The sequence below is a fragment of the Spermophilus citellus genome (assembly GCF_964194105.1).
Source record: "Spermophilus citellus genome assembly, chromosome: 6".
In the NCBI taxonomy this organism is placed as follows: Eukaryota; Metazoa; Chordata; class Mammalia; order Rodentia; family Sciuridae; genus Spermophilus; species Spermophilus citellus.
Genome location: NC_138187.1, coordinates 99,905,010 through 99,929,950, shown reverse-complemented (window position 1 = coordinate 99,929,950; position 24,941 = coordinate 99,905,010). Strand labels below are relative to the sequence as shown.

The 24,941-nt window shown below is 49.9% G+C and overlaps 1 protein-coding gene across 1 annotated transcript in view; it reads left to right on the top strand.

The window, feature by feature from the left end:
- Positions 1-23,864, top strand: part of MAP3K21 (mitogen-activated protein kinase kinase kinase 21) — a gene marked incomplete at both ends in the record, with an annotated part of 37,943 nt that extends 14,079 nt beyond the window's left edge. Inside the window, 8 exons of the mRNA XM_081299729.1 lie at positions 2,442-2,590; positions 3,410-3,585; positions 8,426-8,666; positions 13,686-13,808; positions 17,951-18,101; positions 18,424-18,521; positions 20,601-21,356; positions 23,479-23,864. Of these exons, the coding sequence (XP_081155855.1) occupies positions 2,442-2,590; positions 3,410-3,585; positions 8,426-8,666; positions 13,686-13,808; positions 17,951-18,101; positions 18,424-18,521; positions 20,601-21,356; positions 23,479-23,864 (2,080 nt within the window). The remainder of the gene's footprint in view (positions 1-2,441; positions 2,591-3,409; positions 3,586-8,425; positions 8,667-13,685; positions 13,809-17,950; positions 18,102-18,423; positions 18,522-20,600; positions 21,357-23,478) is intronic.
- Positions 23,865-24,941: the final 1,077 nt, after the last annotated feature.

The following is a 24,941-nucleotide window of genomic DNA, read 5'->3' as shown; positions in this document are numbered from 1 at the left end:
TGGTTCAAGTTCAAATTTTTATTTATTTATTTTTTTAACACAAAAGAAAACTAGTGGCAGGAGAGGTAATATCACTTGCTAGTGTCCATTCCCATGAAGTGATAGGTCTCTGTTTAAACCCAGATGTGTCTGACTTCCAAATTTCTGATCAGCAAAAATTGTTTTTTCCTTTAATCTTAAAATGCACTGGAAGTTACTCAGACTCACACGTGAAGTCAGTGGCAGAAACCCCTGTCAGTAAAAGTTCCATAAAATTGCTTTATGTTTACAACATTTAAAATATGATTTACTTATTTTACTTACAATTTGTAAGAAGCTTATTGTTGGGTGGGGAATTCTGTGGTGTCTTAGCACCAGTTTAAAAAATTCAAAGGCTTCAACGTCCCTGCTTACTGAGTTAGACTGTCCCCTGGTAGAGGCTGAGCATAGGTTTTTATAGGGAAATAAAGGTTTTCATTGATGTCATCACAGTGGTTTTCTAGCCATGTGAAAATGGCATGTGACGTGAGTGAAATTGGCCGCCCATGTAAGAAATCATACTTCAGGACTCTAAGAACTATTAAACTATGTCATCCATCAGGTTCACAATCAAAATGATAGTTCTGAAGGCAGGAGCCATGTCATCCTGTGCCTCTGTCACAGGCCTGTGGTCAGCAGGAGGCGTGAGCTCCACATGCTCCCAGCTGCCCTGTCTGCCTAGAAGGAAGCAGGAAGCAGGCTGGGGGCTTGCGACAGCCAGGAAGCAGGGCTCTCCCCAATTGGCTCGCTTGGTAGACAGCGGGAGAGCCTCGCCAGGCTAATGGTACTGAAACACGGCCAAAAGCAAGGTGAGTGGCAGGCAGGAACCGCAGGAAGTAAGAAAGCAGAGGATCCAGACCCTGGGACCCTCGGGCTGCTGGGTGCAGAGCCGCATGCCTGCCCCTCTCCGAAACGCACAGCATTGCACGTGGGGGAGTGTGACTCAGTCACGTGCAAGTTTGGTCTCCCACACGGGAAGTTTCTCCTGGATCCTGCCTTCTCTGGCCACCACGTCTCCTTTTGTAATGTTTCCTGAGAAGAGCCTTCAGAAAGCAGGTCCTGCCTGTGCAGTGGGCGGATTGCGATGTGGGTCCACCGGACCTCTTCCCCTCCCCCCTGGCCAGTGTTCCACTGCAGGGTCATTCCCTGTGCATGAAGCTGGACACTCACCTGACGTCCACAGCAGTTCCTGCTGCCCCAGTTGTACAGGAGCCAGGTGCGAGAAGTTAAGTTCCTCGGGGTGCTGCTCTGGGTGGTGAGGCCAATGAGAAGCAGGCTCCAGTCCTGGGACCAGACCTGTGACTCCAGGCACCAACATCAGGTCACATGCCCTGGGGCTCTCAGGGGAGGGCTGTCATGGGCTCTCCTGCCCAGCAGAGGACAGGAACACAGGCCCGTCCCTTCAGCATCAGCCCTGGGTACAGCTGTGTCCTCCCAGCTGGGCTTCTATGGGGTGAGCCCTCTTCTCTATCATGACCTGTCCTGTAGGGTCCTTCTTTCCCTGAAAGAAAAATGAGAAGAAAAATCATCTTGTTTTATGCTTTGGTTGTGTCATTTGCTAATGAGATTTATTTAAAAATATAGTCGTAGTTGGACACAATACCTTTATTTTATTTATCTCTTTATTTTTCTGTGGTGCTGAGGATCCAGCTCAGTGCCTCACGCATGCCAGGCAAGTGCTCCACCACTGAGCCACAACCCCAGCCCCTGCTAATGAGATTTTTTAAAAAAATTTTTTTTTTGTTGATGACTTTGAGTTCTGAGAATTTTTTGATCCTCTGCTCTGAGGTGTTTTTTCTTAACCAATATATGAGTTAAATTTACTTATTCTTGAAATCATGTCATTACTAATGAATCAAGATGGAAATAATTGACAAGAAACTAACCAGATAATCTTTGAAAAGTATTGGTTTCAGAGTGAAAGCTAAGAGGTCTGGCATGTCACCATCTATGGTGCTGCGTCATGTACGTGACACGTTTGTCTTTTCTGTTTTGCACCGAACAGCTCTGAGGGGTGGAGCAGGGTTTGCTGTTATTTAAGGCTGAGCTGACTGAAGATGGTCTCTCTGGGCTGTGAGTGCAGACAGGGCTACTGGGCAGCTCACCCACGGCCTGCCTCCTGCCTGGGCATGCCCCGGGTCTCAGTACCAGAGCAGCCCTGCCCAGGGTGGAGGAGCACCAGCGCACCCCAGGGCCTTTGCCTGGCATGTGCTGTGTTCTCCCTTCTTTCCCGTGTGTGTCGGTTCCCAGCCTAGAGTGCAGGCAGCGCTAGTGGACAGGGTCTGTGTGGTGTGCAGGTGTTTGAGCTGTCCTCCCCCTGGGCAGTGGCCACTGAGCCAGCTGGGTGAGCCACCCTAGTGTTGAAGCCGTCATGAAGAAGGGGCGCCTGGGCTCTTTGACACCCTGCTGACTTTTCTTTCCAGCTATGGCGTGCTGCTGTGGGAGCTGCTCACGGGAGAGGTGCCCTACCGTGGCATCGACGGTCTTGCTGTGGCCTATGGAGTGGCCGTCAACAAGCTCACTCTGCCCATCCCGTCCACCTGTCCCGAGCCGTTTGCCAAGCTCATGAAAGGTATTTATTTGTCCAACCATTGCTTTCGTGTGTCAGGGGCAAGGAGAGATGCTCTTGAGGACATCCACATGGGTAACCATAAAAGCAGTATCTGGTGATTCCAGTTCCCAGTTGCTTAGAGGATAAGCCTGTCTTGGATAGGAACCGTCACATGACCCGCATAGCTGAACACCATGCGTTTTTAACAGAGCCTCCTTTCTGCACAGAGCTCAGCCGAGTGGAATGAACGTTTCCCTGTACAGCGCAGAACTCCAGCGGCCCTGAGCTGGGCCACATCTGCCATCTGTCGCACACCTAATGATCAGAAGTGTTTTACAGGCTTACCTGGCCTGGTTGTACCTGACCCTGTCTATCTGATCCTTATCTCTCGAAACTTGTTAACTCTTGGTGAGCTGTGCTAGTCCCATGGTCAGGCTGTTTCCTAGAACTGCTGTTGTGAGGATGGCACTCTGGAGACTGTGTTCCTGGGACGGGTTTTATGGACATGCATTTCTGCACCAGGAAGTCTGTGACCCTGGCAGCTGAAGCCTCTGCAACACCATTCACGGCAAGACACAGGACACGCAGTTCCAGGTGCTGGCCGTGGTGTGGTGCTGGCCGCAGCAGCCTTCCTAGCAGGGACCTGGGTTGATACAGTGTGGACAGACTTGTCACTGGGTCCTTAAACCTTCAGGGCAGATGTTAAAGACATGGGTTTCTGGTTCAGTGACAGATGTTAAGCTGAAAACCTGGTTGGTGTAAAAACACATCTTAAAACCTCACTGTGGATGTCCCCTGAAGCACGCCCAGGGAGAATCACATGGTTCCTGTTTATCTTAGAGTGCTGGGAGCAAGACCCTCACATCCGCCCGACCTTCGCCTTGATTCTCCAGCAGCTGACCGCTCTAGAAGAGGCCGTGCTGACCGAAATGCCCCAGGATTCTTTTCATTCCATGCAGGATGACTGGAAACTGGAAATTCAGCACATGTTTGAGGAGCTGAGAACCAAGGAAAAGGTGAGACGGACTTTTTAATTATAACATACTTACATTCATAAAAATTATGGAAAATAAGAGCCAAAGTCACTAGTAGCGTTATTCTACAGTATTTTCAGTATTTATGGATTCTTGCTTTCTTTTGGTTAAAAATAAAAGCAAAAATGTCCTTAAGATGGATAATTGGGGGAAAAGTCCTTTTGTTTGGAAAATTTTTAAATGTTAAAAAAAATGGAATAGCATAATAAACCTTTTGTGTGCATTAACCACAGTTTAGTAATTGCCATAATCTCATCATTTGATAAATCTCTCCCCACTATTATTATTGTCATTATTATTACTACTCCTACTACTCCTACTACTGTTATTTGGCATTACTGGGGACTGAACCCAGGGTGCTATACCACTAAACTACATCTCTAGCACTTTTTATTTTTTGAGACAGGGTCTAAGTTGCCCAGGCTGGTCTTGAAACTTGTGATCCTCCTGCCTCAGCTTCCTGAGTAGCTGAAATTACAGGCCTGCACCACCATACCTGATTCCCTTTGTGTTTTTTAAACTGGAATATTTAAATCAAATCATGTTATTTTACCCATAAGCCCTTTGGTGAATCTTTATCTTTCTTGCCAAAACATCCACAGTAACCCTCCCATCTCATATACTTGCTCGGTATTCGGAGGTCACACTTGGCCTGTACTGAGAGGTCACAAAGATGCCTTCTTGCAGTTGGCTCATGCACCTCAGACTCACACGTGGTCTGCATGGTTTCGTGGTCAGGGCTTCCAAAGCCTCTTTGATGCTGGTTCTTCCTGCTTCACCTCTCTGATTTCTGAGGCCATTGCTTTGCTGGGGAAACGGGACCGTGCGTAAGTTTGGACTCCTAAGGTGTTGCCATAGAGCTGTGCTTGGCTTAGGCTTTCACGAGGTGTGGGGTGGATAGGCCCATATGCTAAGCACACTGAGGCTGCAGCTCTGTGACACGAGAGGGGACCCCAGGTCAAGAGCACAGTGGGAAAGCAGACTGGGAGATGAGTCATGTGGTTTCCTGGATGAAGACAGATGCTATTGAGGGCCACGTAGGGACCCCATATTCAGGCATGCCTCTCTGGTGCAGTGGTGGTATTTATTACTTAAAGACATTTTGTAGTGCCTGAGCATTTTGACTGTCAGGGTTTCTTCCTAACTGGAGTGCATGACTTGCAGTACTGTTGAGCCCTCTGAATGTTTGTGCACACAGATTCCTAACGTGTCACGTTGAAGTAAAACATGGTAAGTTTCTGTGACCTCTATGAGGTTATACCCTTGTAGGAACCCCATACCTCATCAGACTCTCAGGTGGACAAGGGGAACGTTCGTTCAGAAGAGGACTGAGGTCTGGTCTCTGGGCTCTTGGAATGTTAGCCTGCCATGAAGGCTGTCAGCTCCCCTCTGGGGAGCTCAGGAGATGGCATGGGATCACCCAGGGGTCTCATGCCAGCATTGGTGGCCATCTTTAGTGGTGAAGACCAGGGCTCTGAGCCAGATGGCCTGGCCAGATGGGCTTGAACTCAGCATCACTCTCTGCTCCTGGGCACTGGAGTGTCCTAGCAATGTCATTGTCCCTAGGGTTGGGGGAGGTCGGGCGAGCTTTCCTTGCAGTACCCCACTCCACTTAGGAAGAGCTGGGTACTTGTTCACTTCAGGAGAGGACAGGCTGGCCTTAGCTGACCTGGGCAGTGTCCTGGCAGAAGGTGGGCACCTGCTGCGGAGGGATGTGGAGGCCACAGGCTGGCTGGCCCTTCTCCTTGCAGTTCTTGGCAGGACTACTCTCAGTGGGGAGGTCACCATTACATTTAGGGTGAACCTCAGTGCTTTTAGTTGACTTAAAACGATATTTTTCTCTTTTATATATCTCTAAATTATTTTCAGGAATACTAAAATTTGATGGTTCATCACAAAAATAAAAATGATTTTATGCAGTGGTAGAGGATTTTGAGGCAAAAATACTTAAAATCACAGAATTAAAGTTGGGTCGTGATCTCATTAGTCACAGCTATTCCGACCTTTTTCCTTTAGTCATTGATGAAGCCTCTCTGGGGCTGCAGGATGCAGGTGTGTTGGGCGATTCTCCTGTCGGTGGGTTAGGAATAAGAACTTGCTTCCAGAGCACTTTCTGCATCTTGAGGTTGAGAGTGGAGTCTTTCTTATTCTTCTGATTGCATTTTCAGCTGTTTTGGTGCTGTTTTTTTCCTTCACTTTGATTCTTACCCATTGCTCTTTGGAATCCAGCATTGATGGTATCTTGTGAACCTTTGATTCATTATAAGAGAATCATCCCACCTTATGAATTTGTTTTGCTTAAAGCTTCCCGATGGCATCTTTCTGACACAGTGAAGAGCACAGGGTCCAAGCTGGGTCTCCTCTGCTCACAAGGAGGCTTGGGCTCCTGGGCTGAGAGGCATGGGCTGGAATGGACGGCCATGCACTGGGCCGCCACAGTCTCATTGCTCAGCTACATTCAGCTTCGCAGATGTGAGTCCTGAGTCCCCCGGCCTCTCTCTAAGTGCCTGCTTGGGTTCTATTGGACAGGAGGTTGTCGTTAATGATTGAGCTGCGCGTCTGGGAACCCGGATCTGCCGTTTCAAGGATGGCCTGCGGCCAACAACTGCCCCTTTTGGCACTCCTTCCAGCGGGAGGACTTGCTTGGTGTGCTTCATTACAAAATAGCCAGAGGGTTTCATGCCCAGTCCTCTTTTTTTCTTTTACTTTAGAATTTTAAAATTCGCACAGAAGGAAGATGACTTTGACTACTTTCTCTTTGATCATATATAAATATTTACCATGTTTTAGGCAAGTGTTTTTTTTTTTTCCATTTTTTTCGGGCGAGGTTGTTACAAGGGGATGCATATTTTAGATTGGACTTGGAATTAAAAGTGGTTTCTTATTTAATTCATGTAGTAGTGACACAAAAGTTCGAGTGAATGCGCTGCCCATATCTCGTCCTTATGCCTCTCATTTGACAATAGTGAGCTGGATCGGGGTCAACACCGCTGAAATGTAATATCTTTTTTAAAAGGTCATGTTGGGAGTTAGAAGCTGTGAGCTGAATGGAAATTATCCTCTGTCCCCAAATACACTGTAGTAAAAGCTCCAGTTTGGACAAACTAGTTGGAGAAAGTTACCAGTGAAAAAATGAATCACAGAACTTTAAAAAATATATTACATATTTTTTTCTTTTCAAATAATAAATAGCAGTCTGCACCTGACACACTGTAATGAGGAAATGCTGAGCTGCTGTATAAGCAGGACCCAGCTGGTGCTTATCATAGGCCCACCGTAAGGCCGGCTATTTGGGGTAAACCATTCCCTCTGCAGTTTTGTTTGTGCACTTTATTTTTACAAATTTAAAGTAAAGGATGCTTCAGAGTTGAGTTTCAGTTCTCTTTGGTGGAATTGCCATAAATTCAGGATTGGTTTGATCTGAATGAACACATTTGTTCTTGGAGCTCCTGGTCTCTTAATTTTTTGTGTGCTGAGGCTGGAATCCAGGGCCTCATCCTGCTAGGTAAGGGCTCCATCTCTGAGCTGCACCCCGGCTCTTCCAGTCTCTTCTGTATCTTGTCCTGTTAGTTTGTGTGTGTTGGGGGGGTGGATGGCGGAGGGGGTGGTTCTGTGTTTATTTTGCTTTGTGATAATTGTTCTGACAGACCTGGGTCCATCTATAAAGTCCAAGGGGCTGGCAGAATTGAACTGGCCTCCTAGTCCCTGGCTGGCCCTGGGGACCAGCACCCTAGAGGTGGGCCACATGCAGTGGGACATGTTCCCCACCTTCAGGACTTGCAAAGCCCAGCCTGGAGCTCTGCCTGAACTGCAGATCTGACCAAGGGTGGACTGAGGCTGCGCTAAGATTGAGTTCGTCTGAGCAGAGTACGGAAAAGCTTGCAGATACCCTGTTTTCCGTGTAAGTGCTAGATTTAATAGCAATATGTCTACAATAGAAAGGAGTTCACCCCTCAAAGGAATAGTTATGTCCTTGGCAAAGAAGAGAACACAACAGAAACAGGAATGGAGATATGGTTTAAATGTAATAGCATTCTCAGATTCCATGTTGAATAATTTTTTTCCAAGAGGAATAAAATATTTTTAACTCATAGATGTCCGATTTCTCAGAAATTCAATAAATTCTAAAACCAAAACCAAGAAGAAGTTGACATTAGTCAGTAAGCATTGCTGAGGAACTTCTGTTGGGTAACTTATAGAAGCTGTCTGGGGTGGGGGAAGCTCCATGGGGGGGTGCCTGTGCTGAGGGTCTCGGTTTGGCGTGTCCCACTGTCCCTTCCAGCACTGTCCCTTCTGGCAGGCTCTTCCTGCCTCCTCCCACACCAGCTTGCTTCCTTCTCTCCATCTCATGTTTTATTCTCAAGCAGCAGTTAAATGCCTGCAGGAAGGGCCTCCCTAAAGAAATCTGGACTGCAGGATTTGGAACTAGGGTAATTATCCTTCCACTAATGGCTTCACCGCTGGGCTTCCTTCTGCAATGAGCCACTTGGGCCTGTGCTCGTTGCTGTGCTAACATACGTCGATATGCCGGGTGGCTGCAGGCTGCAGGGAACCATGCAGCTCAGGCGTGAGAGCTCGCGATGCCATCTCTGGATCACAGAGCTGAGAGGGCACAAGGAGCGCAGAGGCCTGGGTTTCCTCCAGGTCCGTGGTGGGCTGGCCGGCTCCGCACTCTGGGTGCCCTTACTCCTGGGAGCTCCGGAGGATAGGGAGCTTTGCCCAGCGCACCTGGGAATCCAGAGGCTAAGGTTTGCAGAGGGTGTTAGAGTCCTGAAGGGCCTCCTCCCTGCAGGGAGTGACTCCCTGGGTGTGACCCTTGCAGGAGCTGCGGTCCCGGGAGGAGGAGCTGGTGCGGGCTGCTCTGCAGCAGAAGTCTCAGGAAGCCCTGCTCCGGCGCCGGGAGCAGCAGCTGGCAGCACGTGAGATCGACGTGCTGGAGCGAGAGCTGAACCTCTTGATCTTCCAGCTGAACCAGGAGAAGCCGCAGGTGAAGAGGAGGAAGGGCAAGTTCAGGAGGAGCCGCTTGAAGCTCAAAGATGGACATCGCATCAGTCTCCCCTCAGGTAGGACGTGTTCTCACATTTCTGGAGGATCTCTGTGCCTCAAACTGTTAACTGGCTTTGTCTCCTCAGAACTGGGAAAGCTTGGGCAGGCAGGTTTTAAAACAGTGAATGGGTAGATATGCACAGTTGGTTGCTCATCCTGTCCTCATTCAGTGACCCTATGACCTTCAGGTGCAAAGCAGCGTAGAGGAATGTGTGGCAGTTCATTCAGGCCTCAGCCTGCCTCCCATGACATGGTGGGTCGATCTAGTCCTTTTGAAATCAAAGCACAGCCTGTGTCCTGCTGGTGGCACTGATGGCACCAGGTAGCACTGTAAAGTGCAGAACAATAGGACGTTGACATTTCATCTTAAGGTTAAGGATACGTCGAGGATCTGTGGTCACATCTGGTGCCCAAGTTCACAGGGACACGTAGGCCGTCATCAGTACCTTCAACATAGCGAGTCGAGTTCTTCGGTTATATTCCAGCCTTCATCCAAGCGCATAAAAATAAACCAGTAAATCTAGGGAAGCCTTCAAAAGCATTTTTTTTTAAACATTGTGATAATAACATACAAGGATTGCTAAACCTTTGATGTAGAATTATATTATCTATCCAGGTATGTATGTGTTTGTGTTAAGGTGTGCTTTGTGGATGCTTGTGTCTTCCTAAGGTGTTTGTTAATGGCATGGAAATTTTATTTAAATAACTATGATGAGAGTTGTATTTTACACAACATGTGTATAAATTGTCTTATAAACTATTTACAGACACTGGAAGGCTTACAGGATAGAGTGACTTTTTAAGATTTTTGGAGATGCTGTTGGTTGATCAGAAATTGCTAATGTGTGGTGGTGATAAGTGTCTGTTATCTGTTATTGATGATTCGGTTTGACGAGGTGAGACTAGGCTGGGGGCCTTACACACTTCCCTCTCTGGTGGGGAAAACCAGTTGTGTTTTCAGGCTCTCTTCTGATGTTTGCCTCTGCTGGAGTGTGCCTGGAGCCCACTGACAGGACAGTCTCATATATAAGTATCAGCAGTAAGTTAATTATAGACTCTTGTGTCTACAGTGAGGTTTCTGCTTTCCTGTGTAGCAGATGGAAAGATTGAGAGGCACTAGACGGTAGCTTTCTTTTCCAGCTGCCCTCTGCACCCTTTTTCTGCCTGCACCCCTTTCCTGCCTGTGTGGGAACCGAGCTGTGGTCATTGATATTCATGGTTTCTGTTGGGAACTCTGGGGGAGCAAGTAGGAAGAATTGGATGGAAAGGCAAAAATCTTGGAAGAAAAGTTAAACCATCTTAGTGGTTCTCTGCTCTTCACGGGCAGGGAGAGTAAGTGAAATTCCTCAGGATCCCTAAGTCAGACTTATGTTCCTGCTTTTCCTCTCAATGCCCCTTGGCTGATACCTGGAGCTTATTAGTTCTACAGACTAACTATATCTGAATATTTTTTGTTTTTATTCCTGGCTTGTATTATTTGATGTTTCTCTTCTAGTTACATATTTATTTACTTTGTGACACTTAGTGAAAGGTTTCAGTTAAAATATAACCAAATAATCCACTGCTGTGCTACTTACTATCTGTCCATCAGACAGGAATGAGATCAGCCTCTGGGATTTGGCGTGGCGGTTACCTCCTGTGCCCACAAGGGGGCATTGCACCTTGCAGTCCTGGTACTAGGGTGGAAACCCTTCCTCCTGGGTGCAGTACCATGTGCAATCCCCAGAGCAGGGCAGGCGTTCTTAGTGTAGAAGAACAGCAGTTATTCATACCTTATATTCAATTATTCATTCCTTACATTCAAGGGAGTTATTTGTACCTGACCTTATCATCTAGTAGGCAGTTTTTTGGGGTACCCTGTCCAGGAAGACAGAGCTGGGATGTGTGGCTTTCCATCTAGGGCATTCCCTTACCACCACGAGCCCCTTTGCAGGTACCCTATGTGGAACCAGCTCAGAGAACTTCACAGAAGCTCCTACAAATCAGCACTCAATATGTGTGCCTGTGGTTCTTTCAGACACCTGTTACTCAAGGCGAATAGTTAGGTTCACTTGTGATTTTATCTTTGAGAATCACTGATGATGATGTTTAATCTTATGACTATTTATAGCCATGATGACTTACTGTTAGAAAACTAATATTGTTTTATCCCTGCTAGGATCTCTTGGTGCCTGGCTCTGAAATAAGGAAGCCTAGCAATTTAAAAAGTGACATAGCACAATCTGTGCCACTTAATTGTGAAACTTTGTGTTTTGTGAGTATACTGAATGTTTTTCTCGGAACTTGTAGAAGGAAGAGGTAGGGTCACAAGATGTTTTGTGTTGTGATCACTCAAAATCACTCTCTCTACTGGGTTTATTTTGAACTTAGGTTGTGCTTTTAGGATGTGTAAAAAGCAAAGCGGAGAGGTTGTGAAGATTCCCAGGTTTGGTATTTCTCTAAAGCAGTGTGTTCTAACTTCATCTGCTTCAGAAGGACTAAGTCCTGCAGGAACCACTGCACACATGTGTACGAGAAGGTGCATGTGCACGGGGAGCGGTCTGGCTCCTCGGGATTCTGGAGGGTCACACGCCTTCATGTGAAAGTGGTTGATCCCCTGGAGGCTGTTGGCTAAGTGCGCAGTGGACCCACCTGCAGAGCCTTTCTCAGCACCCTGGCCACAGTTCTGGCTGGGAGCAGATATCCAGAAGGAGAGCCTCCTGGCAGCTGGGCACTAACAACAGGTGGAATTCCTGAGCACAGAACTGGGACAGACTTGCCCGTTCCCTGCTTCAGAAGGTCAAGGGCACCCGCGAGGCCCGGGTTCTGTAGGGGAGGCTGCACTCTGAACTCGGAACGTTGGGCTTGGCCTCCCGCCCGTAGCTGATCGGGGTTGGCACCTTCACCACAGCATAGTCTCATCCTTGCGTGTCCCACTGTCCCTTGTGGTGGCCTATTGCCTCCTGTGGGAGATGTGCCTCCCGGTGGGGTAGCACGTGTGTTCAGCACTCGTAGGTCCTGCTGGAGCATGTGCATCCGGCGTCTTCTAGACTGTTCCTTCGCTGTGTGGCAGGGTTGGGTAGTTGAGGAGAATCTGAACCTACAATACAGCATTTTAAAATGGGCACCAGGGGCTGTGACTGTGGCTCGGAGGTAGAGGGCTTGCCTGGCATGCTTGAGGCCCTGGGTTCCAGCCTCAGCATCACAGAAGAGGCTGGAGGCCCACATTCCAGGTGCAGGGGTTTCTGAATCAGCTACATTTTAATCTGTAACTTTTGAATCATGAGAAGCTTTTGAAGAATTTTAAGCAGGGGACTGCCACGGTCAGTCATGCATTTTAAAAAGTGCATCTAGGGCTGGGGATGTGGCTCAAGCGGTAGCGCGCCCGTCTGGCATGCAGCACGGCCTGGGTTCGATCCTCAGCACCACATACAAAAAACAAAGATGTTGTGTCTGCCGCGAACTAAAAAATAAATATTAAAAAAAAAATTCTCTCTCCCCTCACTCTCTCTTTAAAAAAAAAGAAAAAAAAAAAGTGCATCTAGCCGCTGTGAGCTGGTCTCGGCCCAAGAGGGTGGGAAGAGGAGAGAAGGCACTGTGCAGCCCAGGTGCAGCCTGAATGCACACAAAGTGGTCGTGGGGAGGGACTTCGAGCAGGTCATGAGCACCAGCACCGGCTGCCGTTGAGGCTGGTGGTGGGCACTCTTCACTTCTTCAGGCTCAATTTTCCATCACAGTCCTGTGAATTAGGAATAATGTTTTTTTCCAACAATTTTTATAAGAGAATGTAGTGAGACTTAAAGAAGTTACTTTCTAAGAATTCACCTGGCTAGTAAAGGGTAGAACTGGGACACCAAGTTTGCTAACCCCAGAACTTGGATGTAAATTCTCTTCTGCAAGAATATGCAACAGAATTTATAACATAATAATACGTAATAAATATAATGGAATTTTGTGCTTCATGGATGTGTAGGGTCAGGGAGAAGACAGTGCCAGAACAATCTGAGATTTTGAGTGTGAGTGATTATATGGATGCCTTACCTTCCAAATTCTAACCCCACTTCATGTCAAATAACAGGTGGTCCACTAAAGTTCTTTAAGGATCGTTTCAAAAAAGGTGAATTATTCCCCTCTTGCAAATATGAAATGAACATGTCTCAAAGATTTTACTCAATTCATTAATTAGGAAAACAACAACAACAAAACAAACAGATAAGGCTGGTTCAGTGGAATTCGAGCAGTGAGGTCTTCATGGGCAGTGCAAGGCAGGGTGTCAGGAATGGATGGAGCGGAGCCCAGACCTTGCCAGAGCCCAGCGTGGCAGCAGGCCAGAACCTAGGGGGTGTCTTTCATGCTCTTGGGAACCAGACAAAACCTACACATTAACGCCCACCCCTGCCCAGCCATAAAAACGGCCCTGTGAGCGGGAGATCAGATAAGCAAAGGTCCGTCTCAGCACCTCACAGAAAGACGCTGCAGAGTTCCTTTCCCTGTGCCCCCAGATTTGCTGGTTCCCCCTCTGGCCTCCCTGCCCTCTGGCCATGTTGCTCTGTCACAGAGTCCTGCAGTTGAGGCTTTTCTCTGCCCCATCCAACCAGGCGAGGACAGCCTGGAGAGTGTTTGTAGAGTACGCCTCTGTCTCACTCACCACAGGGTCCTGTGAAGTGCTTGGTGCCCTTCAGGGGTGAGGGGACAGGCTCTGGGCAAGTCGTCCCTGCTCTCGGTGCATGATTTGCCAGTGATGGGCCTGGCCTCCTGCTTCACCTTTGTGTTTAACCGTCTTCAACTGCACACAGGTGACACTTGCCAGTGGATCGAGAGCTGTGTAATGACCCAGGAGCATTTCCCTGCGTGTCATTGTACCTGACACAGAACCTGTCAGTCATTCTCTGGAATCCAAGTTGAGGACAGATAAACCAAAGTGAGAGACAGACTCTGAAATAGCCTTGCCGTGCTTGTTCACGGCATTGTGTGCTTTTATTGCTATGCACAGAGGTCGTGTGGATGAAAATAACGTAACATTGTGAAATCTTGGTTCTTTGATTTGTACCCAACAGATTTCCAGCACAAGATAACCGTGCAGGCCTCGCCCAGCCTGGACAAGCGCAGGAGTCCGGACAGCAGGAGCCGCAGCCCGCCCAGCAGCCCTGCCATGCTACCCCGGCTCCGGGCCATCCAGCGTGAGCGCCCCTCCCGTCGCTCCTCTCTTCATCCCCTCCTTTGCTTGCCTTGGATTCAGACCAAGCAGACGTGTTTTTATAGCAGGCTGCGGGCTGCTGATGTGAACAGGTGCAGCAACTATCTGGAAAACACGCTTTGGCCTCAGGCTCCTAAGGCCGGTTTCCTTCTGCTCACGATCACAGGTGACCTGTGGATTCTGTGCAGTGTGACGTGGGCAGGCTCAAGTGGAAGGTGAAGCCCTTGCTCTTGAGACATTTTGTTAATGACCACGTGCAAAATTAGTACCAGCTTGTTAGGCCGTACCTTGCTAAGTTTTTGGCTATTTCATAGTTGTAAAGGGACATCATGCCTTTGTTTTATTTGTTTATTTTATTATGATTTTTTTTTTTATGCAGTGCCTCACACATGCTAGGCAAGCATTCTGCCACTGATCCACAGTGTCAGCCTCGTTCACTTGTTTTTTAAGGGAAAAAAACCCATTTTACTTTTGAAATTTAACTTTAGTTTACTTTAGGTTTGACCAATCGAATGGTTAAAAGTACTGCCCGGGTTGTGGTTTTAGAGAGAGTGGTCCCCTGGAGGAGCTCGGGCCTACACGAACTTCTTTGTGTGCTGCGAGCTTCGTTTAGACCCTGGGTCACAGTTGGTAGAGTGGGATGAAGAAGATCATTGATTTATTTTTTTCCCGAAGGCAAGTCCTCACAGACCCCACAAATAGGCTTCTCGAGGACACAGTGGGTGATGAGTGTGTCAGTGGACTAAGGCCATTACCACGCTTCTCATCCACCCACAGCCTCTCTCCTTTGTCCACTAAGCTCCGTCCTCTTGTCTTATCCTCCTTATTTCGGGAGAAAAAAGTCCATAAGAAAATTTCCAGCTCTGAACTCCATTTTTTTTCGTTTTTGTTAATGAATCCTTTTTCCTTTTTGTTAATAAAATCCCTGGTGAGCGGCAGGGATTTTAATTTTTTTTTTTAAGCTCCTGGACCATCTCCTCATAGTGCACCATTGTTTTCCTGTAAATGGTTTGTTCTTCTGAGAAGGCTTTTTTTTTTTTTTTTTTTTTTTTTTTTTGATAAGGATCTTTTTTAAAGCTGTGTTTTGTATCTTGCCTGGGCCTGGGCAGTCAGGGCTTAACTGGAGGAAGGAGAAGGTCGTCGGCCCTCCTCCTCTGCCCTCTGCCCTCTCCCCTCTGCCCTCTCCTTGTCCTCCACCCTTGGGAGTGCCCACTCTCGGACGTGGGGATGTGGCACTGGGCAGCCTGATGGCACCCAAAATTTGTTCTGGATGAAGGAGATACTTTAGGGATTTCAAACGACTTCCTTCCTGTACGGTGGGTACGAGGCCAGCTCAGAGCAGGCAACCCCCAGTGCTTAGTCTAAGCAACGAGCCGTTCTGATCCAGCATTCTTAGTGAGATTGGCTCTAGTGGGGGCTGTGGGCCATGGTCCTCCCAGCTCAGCATGGCCATCTTCGTCCTGCCCCGGCTGCTGCACAGCCGCTCTTGTTGTCTGTGTCCCCACCCCAGCCCGGCTCCCTAGAGGTCCTGTGTTCTCACGGTGCTTGGCATGGAGGGCAGTAGGGTGTGGGTGGACTTTGGCACAGATTCTAGCCTTGGCCCTGCCCCTGAGACGTGGGTCGAGTTCCCTTAACTCCTCAGCCCTGCGATGCTGTTCTGTGAGCTGAGGGTGACGGTGGCCTGGGAGTACCTGGTGCACAGAGGCTCCGTGTGTGCTGAGCGTTGCCCTCCCATCTTGCTTCCTACTGTCCTGTCACCACCCCTGGGGCTCTTCCTGGCTTGCCCTCCCTTCTTCTGCCTTTCCCAGCCTTGTCCTGTGTTCACTGTGGAAATGCAGCCTCTGGTAGGTGCTTGGGGTACGGATAGACACACTCGGCCGAGGGGCCTGGGCTGCCTCTGCCTGCAGAGGGTCATCGATGTCCTCTGGCTCCGTTTCCCTTGACATGTGGGTGGACTTGAGTGAGAAACATTCGTTGTGCAAGAGCCATTATGCACTTACTTTGCCAGCAGGAGTCTGAAGCAGAAGGAAGGGTGTTACAGTGGGAGGTAGCAGGGGCATGGGGTCAGTTCACCACGCGAGCAAGAGAGAGCTCTGACCAGATGCGACTTAAGGGAGACCCAGGGAAAGGCCTCAGCACAAGCTCGACTTGGGCACAAAGGCAGTTTTCCGGCATGGTGCAGAGAATGGTCGCTGGCAAGCTGCACCAGTGATTGTGCGGAATCACTGTCACTCACTGTCACCCCCGCTGGCTCACCTAGTGACCGGCATTGCTGTGTGAGACCATGTTAGGGCCCACTTCACTTTGAGAATGAGAAACGCTAAATTCCCTCATTCTGGAGATCTCAGCTTTCAGGTGCAGACTCAGGTCGAAGGCTCAAAGCCAGGGCAGAACGCACCTGCTCCCTGTCAGACAGTCAGAGCTTCCTGTCTGTGGTATCTGCTGCCCTGTCCACCCTTGGCCTGTGTCCCGGTGACAGTGTCAGGAGGGATGGTAAACTTCAAGCCTGAGTCTTTCCAAGGAGTGGCTGCAAGCTGGAGATGCCAGGAGCACCCTTGACTCCCCGCCCCGCTCACCAACCTGCAGGACAAACAGAAACCGGGCAGCTCTGCTGACTGAGGCAGAAATACCACACCCAAACCTCCGACAGCAGAGACCTGGGGGCCCACCCGATGGCAGTAGCAGCCCATGTCCCCCGGCACCTGCTGTATTTAAGCGATATTCCAGCGGCTCCATGCTGAGTTAACCCACTTAATGCTTAGCCCAGTCCCTGGGTGGGTGCTGGTGCGATCCCCAGCCAAGGTACAGGCAGGACCTGGCCTAAGTAAGGAGTGAGTAGCAAGCCTCTATTCAGACCACAGAGTTCAATAAAGGCTTATTTTGTGGGGACTGAGAATTGGACCCAGGGGCCCTTAGCCTCTGAGTCACATCTCTAGCCCTTTTTGTATGTTTCATTTAGAGACAGGATCTTGCTAAGTTGCCTAGGGCCTCACTAAGTTGCTGAGGCTGGTGTCGAACTCAACAGTCCTCCTGCCTCAGCCTCCCCAGCCCTAGCCACTGGGCTTACAGGTGTGGCCACCACGCCCGGCTCAGAAAATGTTTAGACAGCGAAAAAACAGGAGTGCATCAAGAGAGGAAGGAGAGGGGGATGGGAGGAGGAGGAGGAGGACAAGAAACCAAGGACTGTTGGGCTCTCTGCATGTGTATGTGCCCATGTTTTAAAATTTGGAAAAGAATGGGAACATAGAAGCCACAAGGCATCACACCCAATGCCTCCGGTTTTTAAACGCCCCCACAGGAAGTGACCTGCCCTGTTCTGTGGCAGCCTCCCCCCAGAGGCGAGCCCCAGCAGGAGCTTGCTGTATTCACCCCCCTGCTGCGTGTGCATGTATGTGTGTATGTGTGTGTGTGTGTTTGGTGTGATGCTGTGTAGGAGTGTGGGGTCGTGGCGACCATCCCGCTCTCCACAGGACTTCCTACAGGTGTCCTTCCTGCTCGGCTGCTGGACGTACCTGGTGTTTCAGGGCTGCTTTTCTCCCTGGGGCTGATCATTTCCCCAGTGGTTTCCAAATCCCCCTGAAGGCAGGGGGCCCAGGAGGAAGCAGATCAGCAAAGTAGGGGCACCAGCCTGCTCAGACCCTGCGAGGCGGGAGTAAAGGTAGGACAAGGACCCCGAGTATTTCCAGACTGTACAGGGCACCTGTAGCCAACTCGATCGCTCCTGAAAAATCAGGTTAAGCTACAATTTTAAAGCATGTGTTTTGTGTTTCAAGCTTAAAATTTAGATTTTTTTTTTTTTTAACATTGGGGTACTAAGTTTATTTTAAGTTAAATGTTCAGTCTGGCTCCTGCTTCAGAAGTTAAAATGCACACCTTGCTGTCTCAGAACATCAGATGGATGAATCCAATCTCTGCTGTTAATTTTCATCAAATTTTCTGTTAATTCTGCCCACTTCCCTTGCTGTTTTTCTGATTAGAAAAGTGAATTTTCCTTGGACCGGATGAGATGTATCTGCTCTTTTTTGTTTTCGTATTTTGAGTCAGGTGGTCTGGTGGCTGACAGGTGGTGCATGTGGAAAAGAATGGGAACATTAGCTGTCGCTAATGATGATACTCTTTGTTTAGTGACTTCAGACGAGAGCAATAAAACGTGGGGGAGGAACGCAGCCTTTCAGCAAGGAGAATTTGAAGATGTTGGAAGGAATTTCAAGAGAAAGGGTTGTACGTGGGGACCAAACTCAGTTCAAATGCAAGAAAGAACCGATGTCAAAGAGAGGTAGGTGTGTGGAGCCTGCAGGGTTTGGGGTGCACTCTGAGGGCTGTGCGGCAGAGCCAGCCCAGGCTGTTGGCTGGACTCTGCTTCCAGAAAGCAGCCAGCACGAGAGCCACTAGCTTTAAGTGAAGACTCAGTTCAGTGGCTAAAAGTTCCTGACCTGTTTCTGTCTTGTTTTAAGGTTTGTGTACTTAGTTAGCTTTTGTTCAAAGCTCAAGGGTGAAATGCACTTCCCCTGCACCTTTGAAGCTTTGGCTGAAGCTAGGTACCCAAACCTGGTGTGTCCTATGGTCCTGTTACGTGACACGCAGTCTGTCTCTTGCAGGATCAGGCCTCTCTCGGATGGAAACAGCCCTTGGTCGTTTCACTTAATAAAAAGTCAGAAATCCACGCCGTTGGCTTCGTTATTTGCGGACCAGCCAGGTAATGGTATTGCCAGGAGTGGTTAGCTTGGGTTTTGACTCCACGGGGAGGCTTTTCCCACCCAGTCCTTATGAAGAAGTCAGTAGGTTCAGATGGAATTTGGGGAATTTATAATTCTTGATCTTTATGGGAAAATTCGCTGCCACACTTTACTACATAGACCCAATTAATTTAGGATAGGAGGTAGCAAAATGAACATGTTGTTCTGACAGTTCTGTTGAGAGGAAGGGCTGACATGAAACTGAAGAGAGATGGGAATCATTGGAAAACCTCAAGGGTGCTAGTTAGCCAGTGGGCCCCGCACTTGACAGCGTCAGGAGGCTCAAGGTTCCGAGTGTGATGGAGACATGAACAGTGTTTCTCCGGTGTCTTCTGGGCGATTTGTGGGCTCATTTCCCATGTCCATTCCTCTTCTTGGAGGGTTCTGCATCCAGGTGGGGCGAGGGAAGCTGTGCTGGAGGCAGGGCCTCCAGTGGAGGAGAGGAGGACACCTGCATCCCGGGTCGTCCTGCTTATAAAGCACACTGCAGGTGCTAGAGGAGGAGGTGCTGGAGAAGCTAGAGGCTGTGTCATGGACGCTTCAGGAGCCCAATGGCAGGGTTTCCATTGCGTCAGCCGCTGGTGAACACATGTGTGGGAGCAGTTCTAGCCTCCTCTGCAGCTAGTGTAAGTTCTGGGGACCTCCAGGCTCCCCGGCCTTTGGGGGTGTCATCCCCTACCGCCCACTCTTTGACTTGGCCTGTCTCAGCACAGACTACTGGTTCTACCCCCAGGACTCTGCTTCACTGGTCTGGGATGGGCCAGGAATTTGCCTGTCCTCAATTCCCAGGGGCTGCTGGGGTCCAGGGGACACGTTGAGAACCACTGGCCTCTATGTGACACTCTTCTTTATTATTATTATTATTTTTATTTATAGATATACCTGACAATAGGGTGTATTTTGACATATTGTGCACACATAGAATAGGTGTACATTGTTCCAAGTATGGTTCCATTATTGTGGTTGTGTGTGTTGTGGAGTTCCACTGGTCATGTTTTCATACATAAGGAGACCAAAGATGTGTGATCCATGTTCTCTTTTCTGTTCTCATCCCCTCTCCCTTCCCTTCATTCCCGTTGTCTAGTCCAGTGAACTTCTCATCTTCCCCTCGTTGTGAGTTGGCATCCACATATCAGAGAATAGTCTCCCTGTGGTTTGGGGGCCTAGCTTATTTTACTAAGCATGATAGTCTCCAGTACCATCCAATTACGGGCCAATGCTATAATTTCATTTTTTTTTTTTTTTTTTTTTTTAATATTTATTTTTTTTTTTTGTTCTCGGCGGACACAACATCTTTGTTGGTATGTGGTGCTGAGGATCGAACCCGGGCCGCACGCATGCCAGGCGAGCGCGCTACCGCTTGAGCCACATCCCCTGCCCTATAATTTCATTTTTGATGGCTGATTAATAGTCCAGTGTGTATGAATGTCACATTTTCTTTATCCATTCATCTGTTGTAGGGCACCTAGGTTGGTTCCATGGCTTGGCTCTTGTGAGCTGAGCTGCTGTAAACATTGAAACATCTGCATGTGCAATGGTCTTGCCCACAAGATGTATTGTAGAGGCGGGTCTTCATGCTTATACGGGGCATGACACAGAGTGGGCAGTAGGTGATGACACCCCCCGAAGGCCAGGGAGCCTGGAGGTCTCCAGAACTTAACACTTGCTGCAGAGGAGGCTAGAACTGCTACCACACATGTGCTCACATGTGACTAGCATTCTGCGTGTGCACATGTGTGCATTTTGTAGCTCCGAGACTTTCTTTCCAGGATGGTGTCTGTCAGGAAGCTGAGGAGGGAGGCTTTCTGGAGGGTAGGGGAACAGCAGGGGCTTTCCTTCTGTCCCATCTCTGGGGAGCTGAACTGCAGGACTTGGAGTCTGTCTTCAGAGTGCTAGATGGGTCCCCGCCCTCCGGAAGGACTTCGTGTGCATTGGGTTAGGATGTTTACCGGGAGGTTCGAGCTGTGCTTTACATCACAGTTTCACTGATCTCTGCTGCAAGATGGTGCCACATTGTCAGTGTTTGTGCTTTTGTTTAGGGTCCTGTGAGGAGCCAGCCCCTTCCCCTGGCGGGTCCGAACGCAGAAGACCAAAGCCAGTGAAGGTGCCCGGACAGGCCTGCGTTGACCTGCCTCTTTGGAAAGATGGTCAGAAAGAGAAGCTGGCGGAGGCTGAGGGCCAAGAGGAGGGGCCCCTGGCCAGCCCTGCCACGGGCTCCTCTCGGGTGACACCTGTGGCCAGCCTGCCTGGACCACCCCAGAGAAGGAAAACAGACACGGCCTTGTACAGGTGCACGGCGCTGCTGGCCTCGGTGGCTTTGGGGCTGGATGTCAGGGACCTTGGCAGAGCGCAGGCTGCTGAAGAACTGCTGCCCAGGGAGGAGAAGAAGAAGCGAGAGGGGCCCCTGCAGTGGGCCACCAGGTCCCGCGCGAGTGTCAGCCCACCCCCCAGGCTGCCGAGCCCCTCCGACCCACCAACAGGCACTCCAGGCCCTCCCTCCACGCCCTCTCCGGCCACCAGGTGCTGGCTACAGACAGGCAGCTGTGAGCCACCCAAGGGCAGCACACGTGTGCCTGGGGACCCCAAGGTGCCTACTCCGGATTTCTCTCCATCGACTCCGGGCTGCAGCTGTGTGCCTAGCCCCATGCCAAGGGCTGAGGCTGGTCACACTGTGCTGCATGGCCCTTCTCCTTCCCTCTGGGAGCAGACATGTGGGGACATGCCTTGTTCCCCAGAAGACAGAGCACAGCGCAGCGGACGACCTGCGTCTGGGGAGAGAGCTTCTCAGACCTCAAGTAGGTTGCCTTAGATGGGGACCAAGCGTAAAGCTCCACGGAGAGGTGGCACTGTCTGCTCTGCTCTTTCCCTGGAGATTGCATTTAGTAATTGCTGTTTACGCGGACCTCTACCTTTGTCCTTCTCTTACATTTAATTTACTCTAAGTGTCCTTAAATTCAGTGACTGAGGACAGAGCGTGGGCAGGGAAGGCGAGCCACTGGCGTTATTGAAGATGGCAGCCAGGGGTGCAGCGGGGCCAGAATTGGTGGCAGTTGCCGCATCCTGCGTCAGGGCTGCCCTGCTCCATTTCTGCTGGGGGGAGGGTGGCGGGCACCTCTGTGTGCCAGGCTGCATGACGAGGCGCAGGCCATGGGCACACCCAGGAGGCCACGTGCCCACCGTGGCTGGGTTGGCCCTGCAGAGCTGCCTCCTGCTGCACATGCTGACTTCACCCAGTGCTCCCACATGGCTGCTGCCACCCGGGAGTCCTTGTCTTTCCTCCTTCCCGGCCCAGGACACTAGTCACGTGGGATGGGGGCCCACCTTGGTAGCCTTGTTGTGACTTCTTCACCTCTGCAGAAACCCTGTCCACCTGGTCCTGAGGTCCTCAGAGTTGGGTCTGCAGTGTGTGGATTTTAGGGGACGTTCTGCTGTGCAGCAGGGCACCCAGTGACACATAGTGCGCCACAGGCCGCCGTGAGGCCCGTGCCCAGGTGTGGACGCTGCCGAAGGAAAGTCAATTTCCACAGGTTTTCCTGGTCCATCGAACAAGGTGCAGAGGTGTCCCCTGACATCACAGTAGCACTTGCAGATGACAAAGCCTCTGACCCAAGTGGCTTCACCTTGAGGGGACTCTGTGGACATGACATCAGCACAGAGGCAAGGGGTCAAAACTCGTGGGAAAGCAGTGGTGCCTGGGACCCTGTAGCCACCAGGGATTCCAGCCCTGGGTCCCCTGCTGCACTGTGCCTGCCCCCTGTCCTGTGAAACTTGACCAGTGCTCACATGATCAGGTGGTGCAGATTTGAGCAGAGGGGCCATCCCCTCTGAGACCCCTGGGGGTGGTCACTGTCCAGTACTGACCTTTGAGGACACTGGTTACTTGGGAAGAGCAGGTAACTTGGAGGCATAGGACTGAGGCTCAAGGTTCAGTTACGTGTCTGTATGTGGCAGCCGTGATCCTGGGAAAACCATGGCCCACGTCCTCGTTTAGAAGCCTTCAAGATCCTGTAGTGTCAGTTAGTGCAGAAACTGGACTCAAGCTTGCTGTGTGGCAGTGGGCAAGTCACCTGACCATCCTCGGTCTGCTTTCTTTCAGTCAAATGGGACTGATTATTGTTCATCAGCATCAGGTGAATTGATCTGTGAGTCAGTGGGTGTTGGTCTTTTATGGTTGCACAAGTCAGAATCCCAGCACAGTGATCCTATGAGAAGTCATCCTTGGTCTTGCTGGATGCCAGTCACCTGGTGCTTCAGTACCAACAAGAGAAGTTGTGGGGGGCGGTGGCTGGGGTTGTGGCTCAGCGGTAGAGCGCTTGCCTTGCACGTGCGCGACCCTGGGTTTGATCCTCAGCACCATAGAGATAAATAAGTGAAATAAAGGTATTGTGTCTAACTACAACTAAAAACTAAATATTAAAAAAAAAAAAGTGGGACCTGACCACCTTCGTATTCTTGTCAGTTTTTCCAAATCCCAACCTAAAACTGAAGTTTAACCATGTCACCCATCGTTTCTGAATGTCCCATATTTATTTTAGTCTCCTGCATTTTGAAATCCACCCTGTTCAGAAACGCGGTGGCAGCGGCCGCTGGCCAGAGCGCCTCAGGGTTCCTTTGCTCCCTGACACACGGGATTTCCATGCGTTGGTGCTCTTCCTAATCTTGGGGTACTTTATCCCCGAAAGGAATTGCATCCTGACGTGTGGAGGGTCTGCGTGGAGGGTCTGTGTGCTGCTGTCTGCTCTTGGTTGTGCTGAAGCTCCTGGTGAGGGGTCTTACTTGGGAAGAGCAGGTAACTTGGAGGCACAGGACTGAGGCTCAAGGTTCAGTTACGCGTCTGCTTTTGGCAGCTGTGATTTCTTTGAGCGTGGCTGTCTCTGTCTTTCTAATCGCCTGTGTTTTGGCTCTCCTCATTGGCAGGTGCTCCCGGGGCCTCTGAACTGCCACCTCCGGCCTCCCCTGGCCCTGCTTGCAACTCACTAAGCGAGGTCCCTCCTGAGCAGCACCCAGCTGTCATGGTCATGCCTCTGCCGCCCCCTGCTTCCTCAAGAAGCCCATCCGATGTGCCACAGGCTGTCCCACAGAGGTCAGGGTTCCTTCCTGTGTGGGTGGCTGATGGTGGCCACACAGGACCAGGCCCCACCTGCCTTCTTGGTGCCCAGGACAGAACTAGGTTCCAGGCACCATCCTTGCTGGACACTGATATGGAAGGGCCGACCAGGGAGGGCATGGTGCCCTTGTGTGGTATGCAGAGTGTGGCTCGCCCGCCGGCCGTCTGCGCCCTGGAGAGGAAGTTTCTGACCTAGTGCCACTGCTGTTCTGGCGTTTGCCTCAAGACCCCGTCTACACCTTTGTGTTGTGTCCAGCTGCTGTCCTTGAAGCTGTGGCCTGGATATTCACGTTCACAGCTGGAACGTGCTGGTGCTCGAGTGAGGCTGGCCTGTGGACGGTCCTCTGCGGCGGCCTCTGCCCTTTTCTGCAGCTGTGGATGGGTATCCAGGAGCAGTGACCTTTTCATTCTCCAGTGGAGTGTTGAAAATGCCAGTCACACATGCCCACTGTGCTCACAGATGTTACCTGTCATAAACATTCAAGTCACAGGGCTCCACATTTCTCTGTTAGCCCAGGGTCATCCCAGCCCAAGTACCCTAATCCCTGCCAACACAGGAGGGATGGTGGTGCTGGAATGTGAGCCCTGTGAACTCACTCCACCTGTGCTTACATGTATGATCTTACAGTCATAAAATTGACCACCGGGTTACGGGGACAGGAGTGGCTCAGCAGGAGCTCATGGATTTGCCTAAGTTTCTCATCTTTTCTGTCCCTGGATTGTCATATAGAAGACAGTAGATATTAAAGTCTTTTCATACGATGAAAAACTAAACTGTAGACATTGCTTGGTATTTCATTTTAAATTGTGCTTCAGTCAAGGGACAACCTTGCAGGGGCTTATCGGCCCCGGGGTAGGGCCAGTGAGGAAGCTGGGAGCTCCATTCAAAGCCACTCTGCAGGAAAATTTGAAGCCATTATTTCTTCAAATATTTTTCCCAGCTACGTTTTCTCTCTCACATTTTGGAGTGCATACTAGGCCCAACATTTCCCGGGAATTGGCTTGCTATTCATTCATTCTTTTCCCATAATCTCTATTGATCTTTCTTCAAGTACCCTGACTTTCTTTCCCCTGGAGACGGGTCTCACTACATTGCCCAGGCTGGCTTTGAATTCCTGGGCACACAAGCCGTCCATCCAGCTCTCTGATGCTTCTTTAGTTCAAATTTACTGTCCAGCCCTGTGGTCAGGTATTCATTTTGACTAGTCTGTTTTCTACTCCGTGACTGTATTTTCCATGATGTTTACCTCTCTGTTGATGTTCTTTATTTGAG